The following is a 25,771-nucleotide window of genomic DNA, read 5'->3' as shown; positions in this document are numbered from 1 at the left end:
CCCTAGTTCTTGGATAGGCAGAATTAATAATGTCAAAATGACCATACTACCGAAAGCAGTATACAGATTTAATGCAATTCCAATCAAAATCCCAATAATGTTTCTCATAGAAATAGAAAAAGTAGTCATAAAATTCATCTAGAAAAATAAGAGACCCAGAATAGCCAAAGCAATCCTTAGCAAGAAGATTGAAGCAGGTGGCATCACTATACCAGACCTTGAACTATACTACAGAGCAGTATTAACAAAAACAGCATGGTATTGGCACCAAAATAGACTAATAGACCAATTGTACAGAATAGAAGACACAGATACAAAGCCACATGAATACAGTTATCTCATATTAAACAAAGGTGCCAAAAACATATATTGAAGAAAAGATAGCCTCTTTAATAAATGATGCTTGGAAAACTGGAAATCCATATGCAGCAATATGAAACTAAACCCTTATCTCTCACCATGCACAAAACTCAACTAAAAGTGGATCAAGGACCTAGGAATTAAACCAGAGATCCTTGCCTAATAGAAAAAATAGTAGGCCCAAATCTTCATCATGTTGGATTAGGCCCTGACATCCCTAATAAGACTTCCATAGTGCAAGAAATAAAATCAAGAATCAATAAATGTATGGATTCAAACTAAAAAGCTTTTTCTCAGCAAAAGAAACAATCAGTGAGGTGAATAGAGAGCCTACAGAATGGAAGCAAATTTTTACCACATGCACATCAGATAGAGCACTAATCTCTAGGATTTATAAAGAACTCAAAAATCTTAATACCAAAAAAAAATAACACAATCAATAAATGGGCCAAGGAATTGAACAGACACTTCTCAGAAGATGATATACAATCAATCAACAAATATATGAAAAAATGTTCAACATCTTTAGCAAAAAGAGAAATGCAAATCAAAACTACTCTATGATTTCATCTCACTCCAGTCAGAAGAGCAACTATTAAGAACACAAACAACAATAGGTGTTGGCGAGGATGTGGGGTGAAAGGTACACTCATACATTGCTGGTGGGACTGCAAATTGGTGCAGCCAATATGGAAAGCAGTATGGAGATTCCTTGAAAAACTTGGAATGGAACCCTAATTTGACCCAGCTAATCCCACTCCTCAATTTATACCCAAAAGACTTAAAAACAGCATACTACAGTGATGCAGCCACATCAATGTTTATAGCAGCACACTTCACAATAGTTACATTGTGGAACCAACCTAGATGCCCTTCAGTAGATGAATGGATAAAGAAAGTGTGGTACATATACACAATGGAATATTACTCCGCATTAAAAGAGAATAAAATCATGGCATTTGCAGGTAAATGGATGGAGTTGGGGAATATTATAAAGTAAGCCAATAAAAAAATGCTGACTGTTTTCTCTGATATGTGGATGATGATCCATATTGGGGATGGGGGGCAGCAAAGGAGCATGAGAGAAATGGAGGAGCTTTAGCTAGGCAAAAGGGAGGGAGGAGTAGGGTAGGAACATAGGGGTAGAAAAGATGGTGGAATGAAATGAACATCATTACCCTAAGTACATGAATGAAGACATTAATAGTCTAACTCTACTTTGTGTACAACCAGAGACATGAAAAATTGTGCTCTATATGTGTACTATAAATTGAAATTCATTTGCTTTCATGTATAATAAGCTAGAATAAATAAATAAATAAGAATTCCAATGTTATTCTTCATAGGAATAGAAAAAGAAGTCATGAAATTAATTTGGAAACATAAAGGGCCTAGAGTAGCCAAAGTAATTTCCAGTGAGAAAAGTGAAGCAGGAGGTATCACAATACCATATTTTAAATTATACTACTGAGCTATAGTAACAAAAAATGGCATGGTATTGGCACCAAAACAGACTTGAAGACCAATTGAACAGAATAGAAGACACACAGACAAACCCACATAAATACATTTATCTCATACTAGAAAAATGTGCCAAAAACATATACTGGAGAAAAGATAGCCTCTTCAACAAATGGTGTTGGGAAACTGGAAATCCATATGTTGTAAAATGAAATTGAACCCCTATCTTTCACCCTGCACAAAACTCAACTCAAAGTAGATCAGGACCTAGGCATTAAACCAAAGACCCTGTGTCTACTAGAAGAAAAAGTAGGCAAATATTCATCATGTTGGCTTAGGAACAAAATTCCTCAACAAGACTCCTAAAGCACGAGAAGTAAAATCAAGAATCAATAAATGAGATGGTATCAAACTAAAAAGCTTCTTCACAGCAAAGGAAATAATCAAGAACATGAAGAGAGAGCTTACATAATAGGAGAAAATCTTTGCCCCCTGCACCTCAGATAGAGCATTAATCTCCAGGATATTTAAAGAACTTAAATAAACCTAACACCAAAAACCCCAAACAACCCAATCAATAAATGGGCAAAGGAACTGAATGGGCACTTCACAGAAGAAGAAATGTTAATAATCAACAAACATATGAAAAAAATGATCAGCATTTCTAGCAATTAGAGAAGTGTAAATTAAAACCACACTGAGATTCCATCTCACTCCAATCAGAATAGCAATTATCAAGAACACAAGTAACAATAATTGTTCATGTGGATGTGGGGAGTGGGAGGAAGATACTCTCAATACATTGTTGGTGGGACTGCAAATTGGTACAACCACTCTGAAAAGCAGTATGGAGTTTCCTCAGAAATCTTGGAATTGAATCATCATTCGATCCAGTTATCCCAGGCCTCTTTATATACCCAAAGGACTTAAAGTCCGAATACTACAGTGATGTAGCCACATGATTGTTTATAGCCCCTCAATTCACAATAGCTAAGCTATGGAACCAACCCAGGTCCCCTTAAACAGATGAATGGACAATGAAAATGTGTTATATCTGCACAATGGACTCTTACTCCGTATCAAACAGAAATGAAATTATGGCATTTGCCAGTAAGTGGATGGAACTGGAGAATATCATGCTAAGTGAAATAAGCCAATCCCATAAAACCAGAGGCTGAATATTCTTTCTGATATGGGATACTAACACACAATAAGGGGAAGGAAGAGGGAAGAATAGAAGTTCATTGGACTAGACAAACAGGAATGAACAGAAGCGGGGATAGGAATAGGAACAAGAGTGCAGTGAACAGGACATAACCTTCCTATGAATACGCCACCACTATTATACCATATTATGTAGAACCACAGTTAGAACACAACCTAATTAGAATAAGTTATACTGCATGTATGTATAATATGTCAAAATATCTCTACTATCATGTATATCTAAAAATAACAAATAAAAATGAAATAAAATGATTGGTGATTTTGGAGTCTGAATGTTCACTTATTCTGCTTTCTGGATTCTGAGCATGCCCTAGTCATGAGTAAGTAGGAATATACCTCTTGCCACCACATCTTCCTTTCTCTTTCTAAGTATGTAGGTAATGTAGGTCACATGCATGTATCTGGGTTAGGTAAATAGTATTAGCAGTTATAACCAGGGAGACTGCTGTGGGTCTGTTTTCTCTTTTAGTATTTCCCACCTTAATGATCCCTTGACCAGCCCTTAGTTATGTGGCATAAACTGGGCAAAGCGGAGCTATAATAGGGCATCGGTTCATGCAGAAAAGCATCTAGTCCAGGAATTGTATAAACTCTGAATGTCTCTTGGCTTAGGCAGAAACCCATGCCTCTTGGTTCCATTCCAACTTGGGGATTGCCATAATTCTAAATACAACAATATAGTGTGATCAGTCTTTGACTTCCTAGGATAATTCATTTAATAAATACTTACTCAAAGCCCTCTATGGTGTTAGACATGATTCTAGGCTCTTGGGAACCTAGCACTGCACTAGACTAAGTTTCCTCTGCTCTTGCAGATAATAATCAGCAAGCAAAAAAAGGTTAATTAGGGAAAATGAGTGTTTAGATGAGTACAGTCTTTTCTAGATTGGATCGAATCTTACCTCCTTCAGGAGGTGACATTTCAGCTGAGAGCTAAGCATCAGGAAAGAGTCAACCATGGGAGTAGGATGGGAAATGACATTTTATGTATAGGAAATAATAAATGTGAAAGATGAGAGGTGAGAATTTTGCTTGTTTTAAGGAATAGGAAGCAAGTCAATATGGCTAGTGCATACTGAGGGAAGGGGGAATGATTAAGAAAAGAGATGCCGGGTTCAGCAGATCCTACAGTGCCTCAGAGACCTGAGGATCAGTTTAGAGTTTATACTAAGAGGAATGGGAAACCATAAAGGTTTTATAGGCAAGGTATAGATTTTTGCTTTAAAAAAAAAAGCCCGCAGGAAATCTCTCAGGCATCTACATGGAGAACATAACGTAGACAACAAGAAAGACATGGGGAAACTTGTTCTAGACTATTTATATAGGACATAGGTTTTCTTTCCTAATTTTTTTGATGTCTTTAAGCATTAGTTCTTATTCAAATGAGTGCTTCTGTTCTAGAAATGTATTCCAGCTGACTACCCATCTGGTTTACTTTGGTATGACATATATTCATTTCTCCATCTGTCCTTTATCCTTTTATCTATAATCTATCACCCCACAAATGTTCGTTGAGATGCTACTGTTTGCCAAGCCCAGTATTAAGCATACAATGTTTAAAAATTTTTTTTTTTTGGTCTGGAGCCATTCATAGTTTATTTGTGTAGAAGACATGCAAAGAGATAAATATAATATGTTACAATAAAGGTTGTAATCATGGGTGCATAAAGTACATACATAAGAGGCAGGGAGCAAGTAGTCCCAGGTAAGATTTGGTGATATTTGAGCAAGGTTTTGAAAGATCAGTAGAAAATTAACCAACAACAATAATAATAATAATAGCTATTATTTCTTAAATTCCTAGTTGCTGAGGACTGTATTCTGAACTTAAGAACTTCATCTTTCTCCCAACCTATTGTGACAGGTAGTAAAATCCCCATTTCATGCAAAGACAGAAATACTGAGAGATCAACAGCTGCAGCTCTGACTATGAAATCCATTTGTCTCCAGAGACAACGTCCTTAACTCTACAAATTCCCTACTGTATATAAATAGAAGTGTAATGGGGGGTGTATGTATAGTCTCTCTTTCTAGAGTACAAAGTTCCACAGTTATTTCCTAGAGATGCATAGGATATGTGAAAAATATAACACGCTAGTTGTTTCGATCATTGCCAACCTGCTTTTTAAAGATATTTTATTTCAGGGAGAATTTTAGCCAAGAGAACATGGTATGAAAGGCAGGGAAGCAAAGAAGGGGACATTTGAGGAGGATTGGGGGTTTGGAGCACTGGAAAGTACAGGGATGAAGAACTTGAGGGGGCAGGGCATGAGCCACTGGACGGGATGGAGCCCGGGCAGGACATCACCGCACAGCGTGTAGGGGGCTTGCCTTCCTCCTGCAGGCAGTCTCAGTGGTTCCTTACAACCTGGAGAACTGTATCAGGTCACGATTGATCTCGGCAACTGACCTGCAGCCTGAAAGAACCAGATGGTTACAAAGCTTGGTTCTCTCATTTCACAGGCACGGGATGAAGCACTGGGAAAAAGATGATGATTTAGAGGCTCATGCAGAAAGTGTCTAGCCCAAGAATACACACACACACACACACACACACACACACACAATATACACACACACATTTGTGTGTGTGTATGTGGGTGTGTGTATTGTGCTGGGGGTTGAACCCAGGGTCTTGTGCATGCAAGGCAAGCACTCTACCAACTGAGCTATATCCCCAGTCCCTGATAAAATATTATGTGCACAGAATGGATCATTTAATTCTGATTGCATTGGAAATTATTTTATGATGCCATACCATGTCATGTTTTAACATTTCAAAATGTCAGGGTAAAAACTCTATTTTAGTATTTTAAAAAATTATCCTTGCGTACTGTAGATATCTTTGAACTTTATCTAAATTTTGATAAGGTACAGGAGTGTTGAAAGCAATTGCTAAGGAGGGACAGACTCAGGGATAGTGTAGGAGGCGGGCTGAGTCCCCCCTACACCAGCTGCTTTTAATGCAAAATTCTGTCAAAGGACAAAGATCTTTTTTAGCAGAAGATCTTAATTAATATGCAAAATGAGGACTATAGTAGAGATTGCATACAGGAATTCAAAAGAGTCTTTTCAGACAAAAAGTGAAAAAAGAAGGGAGAAAGAGAAGCTAGCACGGTGGTGGTGGTGTGGGACTAGAGAGTTGTGGACTCGGGTAGACAAAAAGAAGTCCCTAGTAATGCGAAGACTGAAAGAACTTAGTAACAATCAGCGTGATTTTGAACTTCACGTTCTTTCCATATCTATGATGTGTATACATCTTCGCCTCCCAAACGTAATATTAGCAAACTCTATTACCAAAATATTAACCAATGAGAGAATCTTTTTCTAAAAATAGAAACAAATAAAAGGGTTGAGTTTCTGCGTTGATAGAATTGAACAACAACAAAAAAACAGGCATGGGATCTGTAGACAGCCTGTGAACTGAACTCAGAATCAGGAATTTAGAGACAGAGGTGACCCTCTCCAGAAATTGCAATGAGCTTGAGGAAAGTTCTGGGTTACCACTGGCAGAGAATAGTGCTTGATCTTTGTCTAGGACAGTTCTTCCCTGTTCTCTCTTCTGGACAGCTAGGAAAGAACTCATTCAAGGGAAGGGCTCTTGCTTCTGTTCTACAGATCTCCCACTTAAATCCCCCAAAACAGAAAAAAATAATAATAATAAAAATAAAAAACTTACCTATAAGTGACATGGAAGTGTGGAACTCATTTTTTAAAATCTTTAAAACTTCCTCAATACCATCTTCACCCTGCTCCCAAGACAGAAAGGGCAAAGGCCCCAAAAGAGACTTGAAGGAACATTCTTTTTTTTTTATTTATAATTTTTTATTTTTTTTATTGGTTGTTCACAACATTACAAAGCTCTTGACATATCATATTTCATACATTAGATTAAAGTGGGTTATGAACTCCCAATTTTACCCCAAATGCAGATTGCAGAATCACGTCGGTTATACATCCACAATTTTACATAATGCCCTACTAGTAATTGTTGTATTGAAGGAACATTCTGACCATCTGCTGGGTAGGAACCATGGACATAGTGAGAACTATGGCAGGGGATGTGGAAGAATACCTAGGACATTAGAATTATCTGGGGAAGAAATGAAAGCAAGAAGGAAAAGTCAGAGATGAGAGCTCTTGAAAGTTTGTGGCACGCATCAGAGGGCATGTGGAGGAGAGGTGATTATCCTCAGGCACCTCGAAAAGTGGTGAGGGTGGAGGATGAACCACAGAAAAGCATGGATATGAGCAAGACTCTCTGTATCTTCCCACTGATTCACATTGTGCCACTCTTACCTTATAGGCAAGACCCCAGAGGATTGGTCTCCCAAGAAAAATGCACTTAGCTCCAAGGGCCAGAGCTTTCAACACATCGGTACCAGTTCGGACCCCGCCATCGAGGTAGACTTCAATTTTCCCTTTTACAGCAGTCACCACTTCTGTCAGAGCATCAATCTGAAAAGGAGACAGACACGTGACTGCAGGGACTTCTCTTTTGACTTTCAGGGAGTGTGTGTGTGTGGGGGGGGGGGGTAGGTGCCCTCCACTAGTTTGGCCAACTGGTCCCTAACTCCCTCACAGTTTATCTGAGAAATGGAAAGAAGAATGCAACAACAGCAGTGTTGTGAAAGTCAAGTGCAGGCCTTCCAAAGACAGAACAAAAGCAGCTTATCACTTTGGCTGCATTTCTCCCCTGAATTTTCTATCTTATCTAATCACTTCATTTCCAGCCACTGAGGCTGACAGGCCCTGACTCTACAAGATGCCCAAGGCCACTCCAGGCTCCTGGCACTTCTAAGTCTATGAGGAGGATGGTAGCAGGCCCCTCAGGATTTTAGCAAGAGGATCCTGGGGAGGGAGTTCTGAACTAACCTCTGGGTTCTTGCTCGTGCTTCACTGAGGGATGCCAGAAAAGAGGACTTGAAATTGGGCTCTAGTGGGCCTTCTGTTGCAGAGGAACTCATCAGAATTCTACCTGGCTTGAGACTGAGCAGCCTAGTAAACTAGTGAGAAAATTTGTGCTTTAATTTACAAACGGAGGGGTTAATTGAATATATTTTGGACTCACATAGAACAACCGGAGAAAACTCATGTCCAAGTATTATTTGGAATATTTCCATGATGTTGTGAAAAAGAAATAAAAGTATTTGTACAGACAACCCCTCTAGCCATATTGGACAAAGGAACTGACAATAAGTTGGGAAGTCGAAGAGGGAGTGAATTTCATCGAAGGGTACAGTGTGGTTTTTAGAGTTTGTTTTTAATAGGCCAGATCAGGATATTCATTGGAGACTCCCAAGGACAGCAGCTGACTTATCCTGTCCCCTAGAAACACAAGGACATTAGACATGGAACTTCATAGAGGTGGGATCTATATTCAAAATATATCAGGTATTATAGGGCTGGCATCAGCCTAGGGAGAGTAAGGGACTTGCCACAGGCAGAAAACTTACGAGGACACCAAAAAAAATATCAGATAAATGATATTGAAATATCTAAAAAAAAACAAAGGGAGGATCTGCAGAAAGAAATTGACCAGGGGCTGGGGATGCGGCTCAAGCGGTAGTGCGCTCGCCTGGCATGCGTGGGGCCCAGGTTCGATCCTCAGCACCACATACAAACAAAGATGTTGTGTCCGCTGAAAAAACTAAAAAATGAATATTAAAAAATTCTCTCTCTCTCTCTCTCTAAAAACAAACAAACAAAAATTGACCAAATGATGCTATATGTACATACATGATACACCACAGTGAATTTCACCTTCATGTATATCTATGAAGCATTAATTTAAAAATCAATCAATAAATAGAAGGAAGACCAGTAAAGAGAGGAAGGGAAACAAGTAGCAAAAGGAGCAGACGGAAAGAGGAAGTACTAGGGACCGAAATGGAAAAAGTTATATTCTGTGCATGTATTATTATATTAAAATAACCCTCACTATTATGTATAATTATAATGTACTAGTAAAAACATTTAATAAAACCAAAAAAAGGGTAAATTCTGATTTGTGAGGATTTATTTGTGAAAATAAAATGTTCCTGGATCCAGGGTAAGGATCAAGGTGAAATAAGTGAGACAGGGTTATGTAGATGTGGGGGCAGATCCTGTCTATATTTAAAATATGGATATCTTGTTCATTGCAGATTCTTTTGCATTAATTTTTCAATTTTTTAAGTAGTGTATTGAAATATTTATCTTACTAAGTCCTTTAGTACCTGCTTAAAGTTTGGAATCCAGCATCTCACTAGCCTCACATGTCTCTGGATGCTGTCCCTGGATAAACTTGTATTTGAATGATTTAAAAAAAAATGGTTGATCAGCATAGTTTGAGGGAGAAATGCTTCTAAATCTCTCTCTGGCTCAGTGTGTTAGCCAGTTCTTGTTCTCTATTGAGGAAGTTCAGTGGGAGATTAGTTGGTCTCTTTCTACACTCATTACTCAGTCCTCCCAAGGGAGTAGGACTAGCTAAATGGATTAATGAGAGCCTGTCACCTATGGTATAATGCTTGTCCTAGTTTTCCATCAGTAGCCTGCCTTCTACCCTGCTTGCTGCTTGTGGGTGGTAGGCTCTTGCTTTCTGCTTCTATCTGGTAAGCACATTGGGGCAATTCAGGAGGCCTGCAAGGATTTTGCATTCTCTGTTCTGTTAATGGCTGGATGTGTGAGAAGTAGGCCTGTGGGCATCCTTGCAGGAGTTAGGTGAGAGCTCAATGTGTGCACTTGAGACCCATTTTCTCTTCCGGTTACAGGTCAAGAGTTGGGAGTATTACTCAGCCATCAATAAGAATGACTTTATGACATTTGCCAGCAAATTGATGCATCTGGAGACTTCATGCTAAGTGAAATAAGCCAGACCCCAAAAGCCAAAGGTGAAATGTTTTCTGTGATATGTGGAAGCTAACCCACTATAAGGGTGGGGGATGAGGGGAAGAAGAGAAGTTCAATAGATTAGACAATGGGGGATGAAGAGAAGAGAGGGGAGATAGGAAAAGGAAAGAAAGTGAAGTGAATCTGACATAATTTTCCCGTGTACATATATGAAAACAGCACAGTGAATCCCACCATCATGTACATCCATAAGAATGGGATCACAACTAGAATAAAATGTGTCGTGCTTGTATAATCATATCAAAATGGATTCTGCTATCATGTAAAACTAAAAAGAACGAATTAAAAAAAATAAAAGATTTGGGATGGAAAATAGGAGGCCTGACCAATTCATTCAGTCCAGCTTTTACCAAAAAGCCACAATCAAGTGCACATAGAGTTATGTTCCCCCTATGGGCTGGCCAGGCCTGTGCTTTCTACCAGGGAAAGGAGGGGAAGAGTGATTGACACCTGACCCCTCCAAACATCACAAATCTTGGAACATGCCAAAGGGCTGCTGCAGCATTTCTACTTCCTGGAATTTATCTTTAAGAAGTAATTGAGAATGTGCTAAAGACTTTAACCTTAAGGATGGTCACCAATGCATTAAATATTGAGATTGGAAGCAATGCAGATGATGGACAATAGGATATTAGTTACATAAATTGTCCATTCATATGACACACTATTAAAAATACGAGGAGAATATTTATTGAAACAAAAATTTGCTCTTAATTCATTGTTAAATAAAAAAGGAAATTACAAAATGTTATGTATTTAAATAGAAAAAGTATTTGCATTAAGAAAATTGATGACAAAAGTACCAAATACCGGGGTTGGGAATGTGGCTCAAGTGGTAGTGTGCTCGCCTGGCATGCATGGGGTGCTGGGTTTGATCCTAAGCATCACATAAAAATAAAATAAAGATGTTGTGTCCACCGAAAACTATAAAATAAATGTTTAAAAAATTCTCTCTCTCTCTCTCTCTCTCTCTCTCTCTCTCTCTCTCTCTCTCTCTCAAAAAGTACCAAATACCTAAAAGAACAAAAATTTTTAAAAGGAAGTAACAAAAATATTGACATTAATGACAGAGATGAAATTTGGGTGATTTTTATCTTTTCCTTTTTTCTTATGTGTATTTTATAATTTATCTGCATGTTTTGTTCCCCCAAAAAAACTTAGGATAAAAAAGCTTCACTTCCCTTTCTTAATACAAGTCAAACAGCAATAAAACAACCTTTTGAAAAAAGATAACATACACATCTCCATGAAAATAAATCAACAACTAATTTCCATTTAAATATTCTTTTTAATATTTAAATATTCTGCCTCCCTTCTCCTTGTTATCTTCTTATAAACCCCATCTATAATGAACATAAGTTTATGGGTTTGGGAAGAAAATTATAGGCTGTTGTAGATTTTAGTAATGAATTCATTGGGGGTGATTTTTGCTTTTAAGGTGAAAGACAGTTACTTATTAGCTTAAGTGAGCACTGGCCCTTCCTGGGATATATCAGATGGGAAAACATGGGGCTATAAACAATGCAGACATGCAGTCTTCAATCTGAATGCTTCTTTACAGCAGGCAGGAAGTTTCATTCCTTTGAAAAATCTCTCTGATTCTACCTCAATCATGTTATCCATGTGAACCTGGACAAGTTACTTGACATCTTTTAACTCCAGTATCCCCATCTGTAAAATAAGGATATGCCTGTCTTGCAGCATGGTCAAAAGACATGGGGATAATACTTGCAAAGCTTGTAAAAAATAGTCTGGTACACACTAGACTACTGTAATGATTAACAGTCCTTAAGATCATGGGGGCACTAGGGTAAGGGAGAGGGTAATGGCACCAGATTGCACAGAGGGTTTAGAGGTGGACACACACACACACACACACACACACACACAGCCTCACAATCACACCTCCTTCCCTCCCTCTGATATCATCCTACTTACTGAAGCAGGGACCTCATCAAGCTGCCTCCCACCATGGTTAGAAACAATGATGCCACGGACATTGTGCTCCACTGCTAACTCTGCATCCTCTTTTGTCAAAATCCCTTTGAGGATGATGGGGAGTTGAGTTATACTCTGAATCCAAGAGAGGTTATCCCAGCAGAAAGATGTACTGATGGGAGGCGACTGGATATAAGGCACGGAATTTCTCTGTGGGGAATAAAAAGCCAAGTCTTAGTCCTGAACTCCTGTAAGACTGCTTGGTGTATTCCAAAGAAGAAATGCATTTGGAGAGCTGCCGTTTATAAGCTTGAAAAGAAAAAGAAAGAAATCCAAAATGCTTCTGTTTTCCTAACAAAATTTGTATGAAAGAATGTTTACTTCAGACATTCAGTTGCTTATTAATTAACCACTGGTTATGTCCTTGCTTAATAATTACGATAAAATATGAGGACACAAAAAAGATTTTTAAAAAAGATAAGATAAGGTCCTTTTACAAAGAGTTCAGAGTTTATAATATGAAATGGATAGATAAGCAGACATATTTACTGGTCAGTTTGACATTTTTATGGTTGAGATATTCAGAGGCTAAGACTTAAGCAATAATTCAAGAATCCTAACTCAGGTTATTTCCCAATATTTACAGTTGACTCACTATGAGCATCAAATACCCATAAATCCTAATGTACCTGATTTTTTTGGGATAAAGTTTCCAGAGTACCTAATGGTCAATTTGTGGTGAAGGAGAGCTGCTGAGTATCTTGGCTGGGTATCACAGCTGCCCATTGGCTGAAAAGGCTGTCCTTACCACCTCTATGACAGTCAGTCAAGGGATTCCAACTTTACCATGGTATTCCCTCTCTGGAGTACTCCATCCCACTCAAATATAAGCTTTTAATGAAGGAAGTGCCCACTTAATTAAGTAGTCAGTGCATTCAAAGATTCCAAGAAGATGAGTGTGCAGCACTCTGATGTTCCAGAGTGTGATATTCTAAGTATGCAGACATATGGACATCTTGACCGTGAACATCCTCTGCAGAGAACTAGTTTATCTATGTGTACAATCTACAATTATCTTCTCCTAAGTATGCCTTGACGTAGAAAATGTTGGATGACATTAATTTATTCTCCTAATCCTGCTAAATTCCTTCCGAGGGATTTCTTATTTCTCAACATCCAGTTCTGGCCTGAAGACTGCTGATGTTCAGAAGTGTTCAAGTTAGGAAGCTCCAGAAGTGAGAACATTTGTCTTATTTTCTGCTTGTTTACAGAGAAGAAATCAGATATTCTTTTTGAACAGCTGCATCCCTAGTGTCTGGCATAGGACAGGCACTCAAAAAAAAAAATTATGGAAAGGAAGATGGGAGGGAAGGAGGAAAGAAGGAAGGAATTTTGGCTTCTATACTGCCTGCATGCTGAATCTGGTATCTTTCCTACCTCCGTAGGTGGCCGAAGATTCTTTAGCTGTAAGCTCTTCATCAGGTCCAACTGATTTCTAATGTCCTCTCGCCTTTTGCCAACTATGGGTGCATCCACTGTGATCACCAAAGCTTTGAAACCCAGGGATTCTACTCGTTGGATAAGCTGTTTGTTTAGCTGCCAGTCTGACTGCACATAGAGCTGGAACCATCGGAGTCCTTTGGGAGCAGAAGCGACAATATCTTCAAGGGTACAGCTGGCAAATGTGCTGGTGATGTAACAGATGCCAGCTGCTTGGGCAGCTGCAAAGCAAAGGACATGACTCAGGTCGGAAAGCACAGGAATTCTGGACTGTTGTGAAAGGCCTTTGGAGTCCACGCTGCCCCTGGCCAGCTTGCCCTGGATGTGAAGATAAAACTTGACTTCATTCTGTTTCCCTGTAGGGCAGGGATTGGAGATGGCTTGATCAGACAGAGAGGCCTAAAGCTGTTCTTGTCCCTCTCCTGTACCATCTGTCTTGCAAGTCCTGTGGCCTATTGTAAAATGTTTCCAGCTAGAGATATCATTTAATCCCCAGAACCATGTTGGATACATTACAGTCTTCAGATAAGAAAGGAGGCTTCTTATGAATTCCCCTTAATGAAGGAAGAGAATTAAAGAGGCCAGAGGAAGGGAAACACAATTCTGGTGGAAAAGCCTAAACTGTGGAGTACAAATATCAGGATATCACAAATAGAAGAATAATGGCTCTACTACTGCTTCCTTGCTGTGTGACTTTGAGTCTCATTTACTTTATCCATAAAATAGGGGAAAGAATAATATCTGTCTTTTGTTAGGAGACTAAATAACTTGCTAGATATGGAAGCATTCTTTAAATTGCAAAGTGACATACTGCACAGGTGCTAATGATAAGGAGGTTGATGGTGACAATGGTGACGATATTGATGTCACCACTACCGCAGAATTGAGTATTTCTCACTTCCTACATTCAGTCCTTCAGGGAGCTTCTCCAACAGGTTAATGTCACTAACGTCACTAATGTTACAGACGATGGGCAGAAAATTTGGCCTAACCAAAAATTAATACTAATATCTCATGTCAATGGGAGGTACCTCATTCTCAAACCAATATCTTCAACTGTGTAGATTTAATAAACTATTCAAATTCTTATAGGAAATTCATGTTTCAACCCAGCCAGACCTGGCTATGTTACTTTTAGCTCTGGAATACTTGGACTTGTTATCTCTGTATCACGGAGTCAAGGGAAAAGACCCCAAAGAAACTCTGGACAACTAAAAACAAAACAAAACAAGAGATTCAGCCTAGAGTGAAGATTACAGAATCTCCAGAGGATTTTTATTCCCATCTCTTCTCATTTTTATTATTGATATTAATATTAATATTATTATTGGTATCGGTGGAAGACATGGAAGTTACCAGGAAGGATAAATACACAGTAAAAAAAACAAACAAATAATTTTTTGTTAAAGAAGATGACAAGGTCAATTGAGGAGAAAGGAAATGGAACATTTACAGAAGAGAAACCTACAGGGCCTTGTGTTAGAACCTAATGTCATAGTTTTCTCTTCACCCTAAATTCAGACGTTCATCATTCAGCCCCATACCTGATCCCTAAAGAGCCAGACAGACCTACCCTTGGGGCCATCCTCAGGGTCTACTCATGGAGCATTCCTTTCCCCAAAGAGAGTGTGGTTCATCAGGCCAGCACCCTTCTTCTCCGTGACAACTCGGTGGGATCTCAGCACACGCCTCTTTATCTGTGGTCCTCCCTTCACTCTGTTTGCTATCACGAGTGCTGGGTGTTTTCTCAGCATTAGGTAAAAGGTTATACCAACAGCTTTAAGCACTCCTTTTCCCACCTTCCAGTCAGATTGCCGTCCCTAAGGGCCTTTCTATGAGGAGTCCTGAAGCTCCCTGCTGTTGTTCTGAGGAGGCCTCCTGAACACATCTGGCCTTCTGGAAAGGAAGCCTAGAGATGGGGTTAGTTCATACCTCTGGCTGTGCTCACTTCTCCATCGGGCCAGAACATGCCGTGGAAGGCTGTGGGCGAGATGCAAATGGGGGCACTGATCTCTTCCCCTTGGATGGTGGTCCTGGTGTCCACCTCTGACACATCTCGCAGGTACCGGGGGCGGAGGCGGATTCTGTGGTAGACAAAAGTTCTATGGGTGTGATGATGATGCTTCAGCATGGTCATGGGGCCCCCTGATTCCCGGTGCAGGTTTATCTAAGCCAGTCTAGGTCCTGTGAATACTTGGTGAGTTCACTCGACCCATCCTAAGTGAGCAGTGTGGGTCCTGCAGGGGCCTCATCTCTGGCGCAGCTGATTCCCACACAAACCCCACCCTCTCTAAACTGCTAGTGCACAACGCTCCATGCCAGGCCCCGCCTTGCTGTTTGCAGAGTCTGTGTCTTTTAAGGGTGCCTGCCTGACTAGAGTCGTCAGTGGTGGGACAACTTGATTGATCCATCATAACAAGGACTAGAAAGGGAAAGAAGAGATCGAAGTTCCAGGCTCATTTCCTTCTGGGAAAGAAAGAATTCCCTAGAAAGTATGAAGGAGCCACTGAGATAAGACACATACCAGAAAATAATCATGGCTGTATTGGAGGATGCTAATTCATTTGATTATTTGACTTAAGTACTACTTTAGAAAAAGGTAGGAGAATGATAAATAAATGCATCTGTAAAACATGATTTTAAGTTGAGTGAAGACCAAGCCTCCTAAACTAAGCCTCCCAAGCTTTTAATTTTTTCATGACTTATTATTGTTTCCGTTCAAAAACTTAGAAGGAGTTTCTCAAAATACTCATTGGCAAACTTGAGTAAGTGAGCCTCAGTTACTTCATCAGTGAAATAGGAGTCATGATTCAATTTACTAACACTTTTGTGAAGACAAACTGAGACGGAGCATTCCAAGTGTGCAGTGTTGTTCCAGCTAAGTATGAAAGTACAGAATAGAATGTTCGCTTGGTGTTCCATTTTGCAGTTTTCTCCTGACTTTTCTGTCACAGAGGTTGGCAAACTCTCTTTAAAGAGTCACATAGTAAATATCCTAGAATTTTAGGGTCAGCTGGTCTCCATCAGAATTATTCATCTCTGTTCTTAAAGTAAAAAAGTAGCCGCAGACAATTGTACACGACTAAGTATGACTGTATTTCAATAAAAACTTCATTCATGGACACTAAGATTTGAAGTTTATATGTATTCATGTGCCATATAAAGACGATTCAATCAACAATATACCCTATATATGAGAAAGGTCACATAAGATTGTATCCCCTAGTGACACTGGAGCCATCTTTTATTGTATAAATATACTCTACAATGTTTGCACAATGATGAGATTCTTTAACAATGCAATTCACAGAATGTATCCCATTTCTAAGTGACACATCTGTAAATTTTACATATCTTCTTCTTTTTTGGCTTTTTGCCCCAAATGGTTAAAAATGCACAACCATTCCCAGTTTTTTTCCAATACAAACAAAAAAATAGGTGGTGAACCAGACTCCGTTTGTAGCTATTGTTGGCTGATCCATGCTCTATCCCCTGTTTTTCAAGTCTACCTATTTTCCCTTAAAACAATCTTCTATCATCCTGGAGACTTGCTGGTTTTCATGTTTTCTCCAAACCCAAGTCCACTCTCCTGTCCCACATTTTCTCCTCCAAGATAGAAGTCTATGAGTTCAGAGCATCTAGGCTTCCTGCCCTATGGCTGGTCTTCCTGGGACTCTGTCTTAGCTTTTTGGGTTGCAAAATTACTGGAATACAAAGGAAGGATGACTCACTTGTGTTTGTTCTAAGATAAATTCTCTCTCCATCTTCTCTCCAACCCTCTTCCCCCTCTGCCTCTCCTAACAGCCCCCCCCAAAAAATCACCACAACAAAAACCCATATTACTATATCTTGATTATTCCTTCTTCTTCGGAGGCAGAAGCCAGCACTACCAATATCTAAGGAGCTCCCAATCAATGCACTTTAGTTAACAATAAGAAGAATATGAAAGAACAAACTTTTTGAATGCTGCAATGTTCTCGTCCCGTGTGATGCCTTCATCAGCCACTCCTTCAATAAAATCCCAAGATGACTTTGACAGCCGATCTCGGGCATGTGCTTTAAAGTCTTTCAAACACACCAATGGCATTTCTGGACCTTCAAAAAAAACAAACCGAAACAAACCTCATAAGAGCACTTCAGATGTAAAAGAGAGAGTAAAGGGGGACTGTGGTGTGAAATTGCTGGGGTGCAATATTGATCTCCCTTGTTCTTTAATTTAAAGGAATTACTGTCCAGGGCATGATCTCTAAGCCAGAAGGCAGGGAGCCACGCATTAGTCCTCTATGTCCCACACCCATTCCTAAGTCTGAATTATTTTGTACAAAGTACACACTGCCCTAGATCAAGTTGAGACCCTACCACCTCTTAAGAGATTATTACCAAAAAACTTTTTTATTTTGTTTCTTGCCTCCAAATCCGCTCTCCATCTCATCTCCCTGCAGCTTCCTGCGGTAATCTAAAATGCAAGCCTGTTCATGCCTCTGATCTTTCAACGCGTCCATATCATAGCACTTGGAGTTTTCCAGGTCCTGCTTCCTAACTGCTTCACCAGACTCATTTCTTGTTGGCTTTTCCCCAAGAGGAAAAATAGGGAATGAACTAGTACTAATGAGAGCTCCCAGGAACCTCAGATATTTGAATTACCTGAGGCTGTGGGTGAAATGGGGTGGGGGAGGCAGCTGGGTTTTTGTTGTTGTTGTTGTTCACTCCTTGACGGGAACATTAAACATATTCCTTTATATCATTAGGACAACAAAATATCATTACCTATGTCTTTGTTATTTTTTATAATGTTGAGGCCAGAAAAAAAAAATGGCATATGTTGCTTCTATTTATTCACATCCAGTCTGAACCTATAAACCTGGAGCTTGGTACTTCTGATAACAATCATCCCAGAAACAAGAAAGAGGGTAGAGTTTGAGGTCATTAGTTCATTTTCTTTAACAGGAGCAAGGACTGTGGGATCCGTCACTGCTGGCTACTGCAGTGGCTACAGTCAGTCACAGCACATAGAGCTACATGAAAGGATTCCGGAAGGAAAGGCTGAGAAACCCGAAGTTTAAAGCTCCAGCCAACTCCCTTCTGAGCCTAAGACTGCAAGTAAAAACTAGAAGGCTTTTAAGTGACTGACTGAAGAAAGAGAAAGGTCCCAGGAACTAGAACTTCAAACAGGAATGGGTTTAGTTCCATCAACGGGCAAGGGGCCAAAGGCCCAGATGTAACATGGGGTGCTGGATATCTTGGCTGAGGTAGAGAAGGAGTAGAACTGGCCTGAGGATATCCCGAGCTAAGCCCAAATCCAGCAAGGTCAAAAAGAGAAGTAGCCCAGTAACATTAACCCAAGGGGCTGAACAGAAAGTTACATTTCAGAAAAAAAGAGCCACTGGGATGTGAAGGTTACAGATGGAGAAAAGGATGAGGAATGTGGACCACAGCTGCAGAGCTTTTCATAGACAGCCTTGTCACTGGATGGGCAGGAAGCTGTTCTGCTGCTGAATTGAGTCTGACAAAGCGCAGCATCTGTATCTCATTTAACTCATTCCTACCCAACCCTTGAAGGATCAATCAACCTTAGTCCAATCAATCATTACATTGATCCAACTATATTGAAATTACACGTTTATACTTCTGTGTGCATAAATGAATTAATATAGCAGGCCCGAGAATGCTATTTTTTTTTAAGTCCTGCCTGCAAGGTTAGACCTTGGCTGGTGTCCATGAACTTGCATCTTGGCAGGGTCCCTGATAAGAATGGCTCCTTGTATGTGAACTGTTTGTACAAACAGCATTATTTATGCTGACCACCTGCTTTCCCTCTGGGAGTCTAGGGTATTGGTACAGAGTGACCAAATGACCGTCTCCCAGCATGAAAGTCTAAGTTTTGAGTCTCTAATGAGCTTTGGCAGACAGCTCTGTACATGCGTTCTCACATCGCAGGACTGGGGGAATTAAGTGCATCCTGCCTAACTCCCCTGGGAGTGGACTCTTGGAAGCTTATACCTGGTTTCCTCCAGATTTTGTCCTGTGATCCTTTCCCTTTGCTAAATTTGCTTTCAATCTTTTCACTATAATAAGTCAGAGCCTCAACTATATGCTGAGCCCTGTGAATCCTCCTAGTAAAACATCAAACCTGGGACCCTGAACACACTCTATCCTTGGACTTTAGGATTGTACATGACATTGAGTAAACATTCATACATGTCCACTACTTGAATGAACATTTCTCTGTATGTCATCTCTCTGCTTTACTGGATGAGAATTGCCCACCCCAAGTTTTAACTCCCGATATCCTGTGTATTAAAACATCACAGATACTCTCCTGAATATTTCTAGCACAGAAACTACACAAAGCTTATGTATAATCCAGGAGAAATGGCTCAGACTCACTCCAAATTACTTGCCTTGAATAGAGTAAATTATGTCATTTGAAAACTACTTGGAAATAAGGTTGGAACCCTTCTTAGAAATAAAGCATTAATCCCAACATCCTTATATATGGCAAACACTATTTTATCTGATTTTACACCATTTATAGTCTTTCTTTAGCCTTTCTTCTATCCAGTAGTTTCTCTCAATTTCCCTGTGAAATATTAGAATTGATGGGGTATTAATCTCCCCTGTTTTTCATTTGAAGAGAATGAGGTGTAGGAAATGAATATCTTGTGAAAGATTCGGCAGTAAGTTACTAAAGGAGGTGGGGTTCTGGAATCCTGTCTCTTGGTGGCTTCTAAAGATGATGCTCTCCATTTGCAGTTCAAGAGTGAAAAGCAAACTAGTTGCTCAAATAAATTATGTTATATTGAATTTAAAATCACTTTGTGGATCCAAAAAAATATAATTGCGCATTTTTTATTGTTATAACATGTGAGCTTAGTAGAGTACTTAGTAGTCTATCATTCTTATTAAAGAAACAATGTCAGACTTAGAGGTGAAGAGAAAGATAATTTGGCTGTTCAAAGCTTTTCCTTAAATTTGGGAGGGAAGAATTTAGCGCAGTATGTTTTTGTGTATTTCAGTCTGAGCCCGTACAAGATTAGAAAACACCAGAGAAGATTGACGTTATCTCCTAGTTTTCTTGTACTCTCATTTTAATTCATTCCCATTCCAGTGTTTTTTCTTCTGTTTGTTTCTACTCCAAGAGACAGGAGGAAAATTATGAAAATCTTTATTTTTTATTTTTTGCACATTGACCAAATACCAGATCCTATTCTAAGAACATTGGTTTCATTTTTCCTCTTTTACCTTCTCAGGCTCTTTATTTTTTAATAGCAAAATAAACAACTAGGTACAATTAGCAGACCAGTGACAAGAAAGTGCAAAGGCAGAGACCTTCATTGGTTCCTGTTGCTAAACAGTCTAATGTTCACACTCTTTTCTCTGACACTAGACTCGGACTGGAGCTCACGGGCATTTTGAGGAAGACCTTGCTTTCTTTAGTGTTGCCATCTGACCTGATACAGTTCAGCTACATAAGAAGTTGATTTCTTTTGAATATCTCAAATAATTCATGTGATTAGGAACTCTGCACACTTCAGAATTGGTGTCTGTATGGAAGGGAAATCTCAGGGTGAAAATCTCAGGGCAGGTTTTGGAGACAGGGGGGGCAGGGGGTTGGAGGACAAATATCTGCCCCTGATGACTCACCTTAAGGGGGATATCTTTGGCACTACCGGATGTGTCCTTCAAGAGCCCTGACCCACTTTCCTAAAACTCATGCCAAGCTTCTTTGGAATGGCAGAGATAACATCAAGGCTGCATTCTGGGAACAAGGTTGGAGACACTAAAGGACTCAAGGGCTTTCATCCTACGTGGGATGACCGTTCCTTAGCCTCAAGGATAGTGACTTCAAAGAACAGAGAGTCAGCCGAGTTATCAAAGAGATTACAGCCACAGAAGTTTATGGCAATGGCTTGGATGCTAGCCGAAGGATCAGGGGCCCAGAGCTGCAGGGACCCTGTGAACCTTGGTGCAGTAGGCAATCATCCCAGGAATGGAAAAAGCCACTAGAACTGGGGGCAGATGAGCACCCAGGGAGATCTCTCAATGTGGGGAGATAAGGTAAGGGGCAGGACTTGGATTCCCAGTAACAAACAGCAAGTGAGTCCTCAGAGTAAAAGTGGAACCAGAATGTTCCTGACATGGGGGTGGCCCGAGGGAACCAAGGATGTGTCTGACAGGAAGGGAACCAGGGGCCCACGGTGGGTCTGACAGGCACCATTCCAGTTAGATGCTGCGAGAATTGACTCCTGGTCTCCTCCAGCCCAGGATCAGCTCTGGCCTCTTTTCTGAGCCCTCACACTTTGTGAGCCAAGGACTCAGGACCCCTTCCTTCCACAACATGATGGCCATGTCTTTGTTTTATTCTGTTCTGTATAAGAATAATTCTTCCTCGTCAGCCCACTAGCCCTCCACCTCTCTCATCTACCTGTTTTCCTTCCCAGTACTGAAACTTCTCTTGAACTGTACGCATGTTCTATCACGAGGATTGTGATGTTTGGGTTCTCGGGACTAAGTCAAACAAATTTGACTCTAGGAGCTTTGTGTGTCATGAGTCAAAAGAGTTTGAGAGGTTCTGGGTCAGGGGACATATTTATGGGAGTCTCATTCTGGAGTGCTGTGACCTAAATTCGGCTGTCCTGCCTCCTCGGGCCCTAAGGACCACAGATCCTGTCCATCATCACTGGAAGACAAAACAGCTGCCCTTGATGGAGCTGAGACAGACCTCAGAGAGGAGAGACACGCCTGAGCTTCGCAGCAGGATTAAGAAACGAGGTCTCCTTCCTCCACACTCTGTGCTCTCTCCGAACTGGCTTATTTAGCTTCTCAGCATAGAGCAAAGAATCCTAGAAACTCACTTTATTACACTTGATGCCATCATTCCACCTCCTCCTCCACTCCTGCCGATTCTGCTTAGCCAGGGTCATCAAAGGAGGCTGCACTTCAAGTGGGACGTATTGAATAAACTGGCTTCGTCCACTGGTGTTTGTGGCAGCTGCAGGGAGCCTGCTTTGAGGAGAAGGTGACTGACGATAGTTCTATCAGTGGAGGCGTTGCTTCTCTCTAAAACTCAGTTCCTTCCTATGAAAAGGTATGGGTCTTTGCATATTTCAGTTTAATCCACATTAAATTCCAAGGCACCAGAGGGAGCTGAGGTCCTTCAGATCCTCTCCTGTGCTTCCCATAACCACAAAGGCCTCTGGATAGATGAAGTCATGTGAACATTCTAGCTCAGCATCTACTCCGTAGCTATAAAGTGCAAAAGAGGGAACTAGCTCATTATCTAGACATCTCTGCTAACAAAGAGCAGCTCAGTGCTCACAGCCTGCCTTGGCTCCTTTTCTCCAACCTTATTTTTTTCTTTTCTTTTTTTTTTTCAAGCTGTTCTGGCTCTGTGGTGTCACCTTATGGCTCCAGTGAGAATCATTTGACAATTCATCTACCTTTGAGAAGAGGACTAGATTCCCAGAACACTTCTTTTCCCTGCTTCCAGACCTGGTCTTCAAAAGCCATCTTCCATAAGAATGCCTCTTCCTCCTTCTGGTGCTCCAAACTCTTGGCTGATTTTCTCATTCCTTCTTCCTTCTCCCTAATCTCTTCTACTCCCTTCCCTTGCCCATTTGTAAACCAAAAATAACTCCATTATGGTGGATGAAATCCATGTTACTTAGGCCCTGTGTCAAGAAGCAAAAAAATCCAAAAGGTCAATAGATGCTAAAATCACACTAGACCTCGCAAAGGACTTCAAAAGCCTTTGAAAATACCCTCAGAGGCATCTAAGAGTCTTTTTCAAAATTTCCACCGAGCTCTTTCTTTCTCTGCTTAAGACTGCTGTTCCTCACCATCAATGTTCATGACAAATAACAGAAACCATTTATTACACAATTTTCAGTTCTCAGTGTTGGTTAGTAACTAGCAATAGAGTAAGTTTGCTTTATAGTCACTTGCGTCGCAAATACGCCAATTTTCTGCTACTTTGTGAACCAAGTGGGTATTTTCAGTCATCTGAGGATGCGATCATTATTTTAGTAGCATTCTTTCCGTGGCAAAACATGTTCTGAGTTCCAAACCAATGTCTTTCAAGTAGAGTTTTGAAGGCCAGCCATGCTGAACAGTGTGGGTTCTATAGTGGGATAGAGGCAATCAAGGCACACTGAGAGACTGGTACAAGTGTTTACATGGTGTTTTGAAAGGTTGAGGATATTCTTATTCTATTCAGGATAATAGGATAATTTTATTATTCAGATAGCTTTGGAGATAGGCTGAGGGAGCCAGTGCAGAAGAGAAGATAGACTCTTTCATATGCTTTGTGACTTGGCTAATGGCTCAAATCTCAGCTTTGCTAGTTACGCACCATATTTCTGTGAAAAACTAGTTTCTGAAAGAAGAATATTCACATGAGAATCCTTGTAAGGCTGAACCCTATAGTTATGTAAAGTTTCTAGAACTGTTCCTTATAGTAGGTTGTCAATGAATGGCAGGTCTGCTTTCATCATTCCTGTTGGGGGGGGGTGTATTTTCATGGCTCTGAAGTTGAAAGCTGTTCCAAGATTCTAGGAATACTGTGATTAAAACCTTATATTCTGTAATTTTTACCCAGTGTCATATTTGTTTATTAGTTTATCCAACACAATTCATCAAAGCATGCTCTCAGCCAAGATGGCAGAGGCAGGTACTGCTCTCCTTGGGCTCCCAACACTTCCCAGTTGCTGAAAGATAGACAAGGTTATACTACAGGGTTATATGGACAGGATGTGGGAGTGACGTGTGTTAGTTCTCGACCAAGATTTAGGAGTCAGTATGTGACCTTCTATCTTTTTTCCTACTACAACAAACCAAAGGTCACATCCTCCAGAAGGTACAGCTTTAAGATAACAGTAGCTTAGGTCCCCCAATTGCCACCTGGAAAGGAGTAGCATGGGACATTTGCCGATATTATATGAACAAGAGAAAAATATCTGTGCATTAACCTACTAAGGTTTTGGGGTCTATTCTTAACTACAACATAGCCTAACTTGGCCTAACTAAAATATCTAGGCATTATACTGAACATTAGAGAGCAAAAAAGAGCCCTTTGTCTTCTCAGTCTCTGATATAAAAGAAGCCATACTGCAGCCCTCATGCTCTGCTTGTTAATGTGACTTACAGTATAACAAGAGTGTTTTTCTGTGGAGAGATACTTGGGAATATGGAAATATTTCCCATTACTTCTCAAATGGTACCACCCAGATGATGTTCAACTTTATCTGTATAAGCTCTCAGTTCTCATCTATCTATGGTAGTAGAATATTACTACCTACCCAAGAGAGCTTGTAAGAACTAAATGATCTAGTAAAGACATAATAAGCTGAAGGGTTCAGAGTACAGGCTTTGGGAGCTTTGTCTACTGTTTGGAGGTAGTCGACCATAAAAACCATTTCTCCCTCAGTCCTGTTTTCAGACTGTCCTGTTCCACTCAGTTATCTTTATGCCAACACCACCCTAGCTTTCTATCAATAACACCCTATCTTGATTACTGATTTTATATAGTTCTGCCCAAATTGATCAATAGATTTTCCTTGATCTGATCACAACCCCAAGAGACTCTTTCACTGCAGGGAATTTGTACCTAATTCCAAGCAAGTGAATATCCCCAAAGAAACACCACCAGTTCAGTTGTTTGAGAAATACTAACTTTGCTTTTTAGAAGCAGTAGCCTTGACATTATTATTTTTTTTTCTATTTGTGGTCAAGAAATAGTAATCAATATATTACCTGAGGGTAAGGGCTATATGTTTTGGATTTTCAGAATCATTTTACATGAACATATTTTTTTAAGAGAGAGAGAGAGAGAGGAGATTTTTTAAATATTTATTTTTTAGTTTTTGGCGGACATAACATCTTTCTTTGTACGTGGTGCTGAGGATCGAACCCGGGCCGCAGGCATGCCAGGCGAGCACACTACCGCTTGAGCCACATCTCCAGCCCCCAACGTGAACATATTTTGACCCATTTGTCCTCCTAACAACACATACAAATATTCCACCATGTGTCTCTTAGACTTAACTTCACTAGACCTGACCTTCTCTGTCTGTATAATGTCAAGGCTTCCTCTGCCAAGGTCATGAGAGTCCCCATTGCCGGCCTCCATGTGAACCTCTTTGTCACAGCTCTTGCCTTGTGGACTCACAGTCAGCTCCCACCGTAACTCACACAAGCAGGCTGCTCCTCGCAGCTCCAACTCCTCCCCCAGCTTCAAGCATACTTGGGGAACCCCACAACAAACCTGATCCTAAGGTCTTCGAGGGCTTGGGAAAGGTGGTGTTCCCCACACAGCCTGGCACCCTGCTGGATGTGGTAGGAAACAACAGCTCCCTGCCTATATAGCTCAGGAGTAAAATACAAGCTCAAAGTTAAA

General features: G+C 40.3%; 1 protein-coding gene and 1 long non-coding RNA gene across 3 annotated transcripts; one reads left to right on the top strand and one right to left on the bottom strand.

Annotated features, from left to right (window-relative positions):
- Nucleotides 1–5,167: 5,167 nt before the first annotated feature.
- Nucleotides 5,168–25,771, bottom strand: Hao2 (hydroxyacid oxidase 2). Of its 2 annotated transcripts, XM_021732973.3 has the most exons (8): nucleotides 25,640–25,771; nucleotides 17,334–17,472; nucleotides 15,310–15,461; nucleotides 13,315–13,598; nucleotides 11,878–12,087; nucleotides 7,348–7,506; nucleotides 6,728–6,797; nucleotides 5,168–5,465 (listed from the first exon to the last, which is right to left on the bottom strand). In XM_021732973.3, the coding sequence occupies exons 2-8, from the start codon at nucleotides 17,462–17,464 to the stop codon at nucleotides 5,410–5,412; spliced, it is 1,062 nt and encodes a 353-aa protein (XP_021588648.2). In that variant the 5' UTR covers nucleotides 17,465–17,472; nucleotides 25,640–25,771; the 3' UTR covers nucleotides 5,168–5,409. The 2 variants fall into 2 exon arrangements, with proteins under 2 accessions (XP_021588648.2, XP_077883224.1); XM_078027098.1 differs by lacking the exon at nucleotides 11,878–12,087 and having other exon boundaries at nucleotides 25,640–25,752.
- Nucleotides 21,140–23,969, top strand: LOC144368291 (uncharacterized). Its single transcript, XR_013428094.1, has 2 exons — nucleotides 21,140–22,465; nucleotides 22,756–23,969. It is a non-coding gene; the product is annotated as an uncharacterized LOC144368291 (long non-coding RNA).

This window comes from Ictidomys tridecemlineatus, chromosome 11 (assembly GCF_052094955.1).
Source record: "Ictidomys tridecemlineatus isolate mIctTri1 chromosome 11, mIctTri1.hap1, whole genome shotgun sequence".
NCBI classification, from domain to species: domain Eukaryota; kingdom Metazoa; phylum Chordata; class Mammalia; order Rodentia; family Sciuridae; genus Ictidomys; species Ictidomys tridecemlineatus.
This window is presented reverse-complemented; position numbering and strand designations above follow the sequence as displayed.

Bases quoted from the DNA above. Each gene is read 5' to 3' on its own strand.
- Hao2 (XM_021732973.3), bottom strand. From the start codon at position 17,464: ATGCCATTGGTGTGTTTGAAAGACTTTAAAGCACATGCCCGAGATCGG. The intron at 12,088-13,314 runs GTAGGAAAGATA...TATTCCCCACAG, and splicing joins ATCTTCGGCCACCTACGGAG to AGAAATTCCGTGCCTTATAT. The intron at 6,798-7,347 runs GTAAGAGTGGCA...TCTTGGGAGCAG, and splicing joins TCTGGGGTCTTGCCTATAAG to GGTGAAGATGGTATTGAGGA.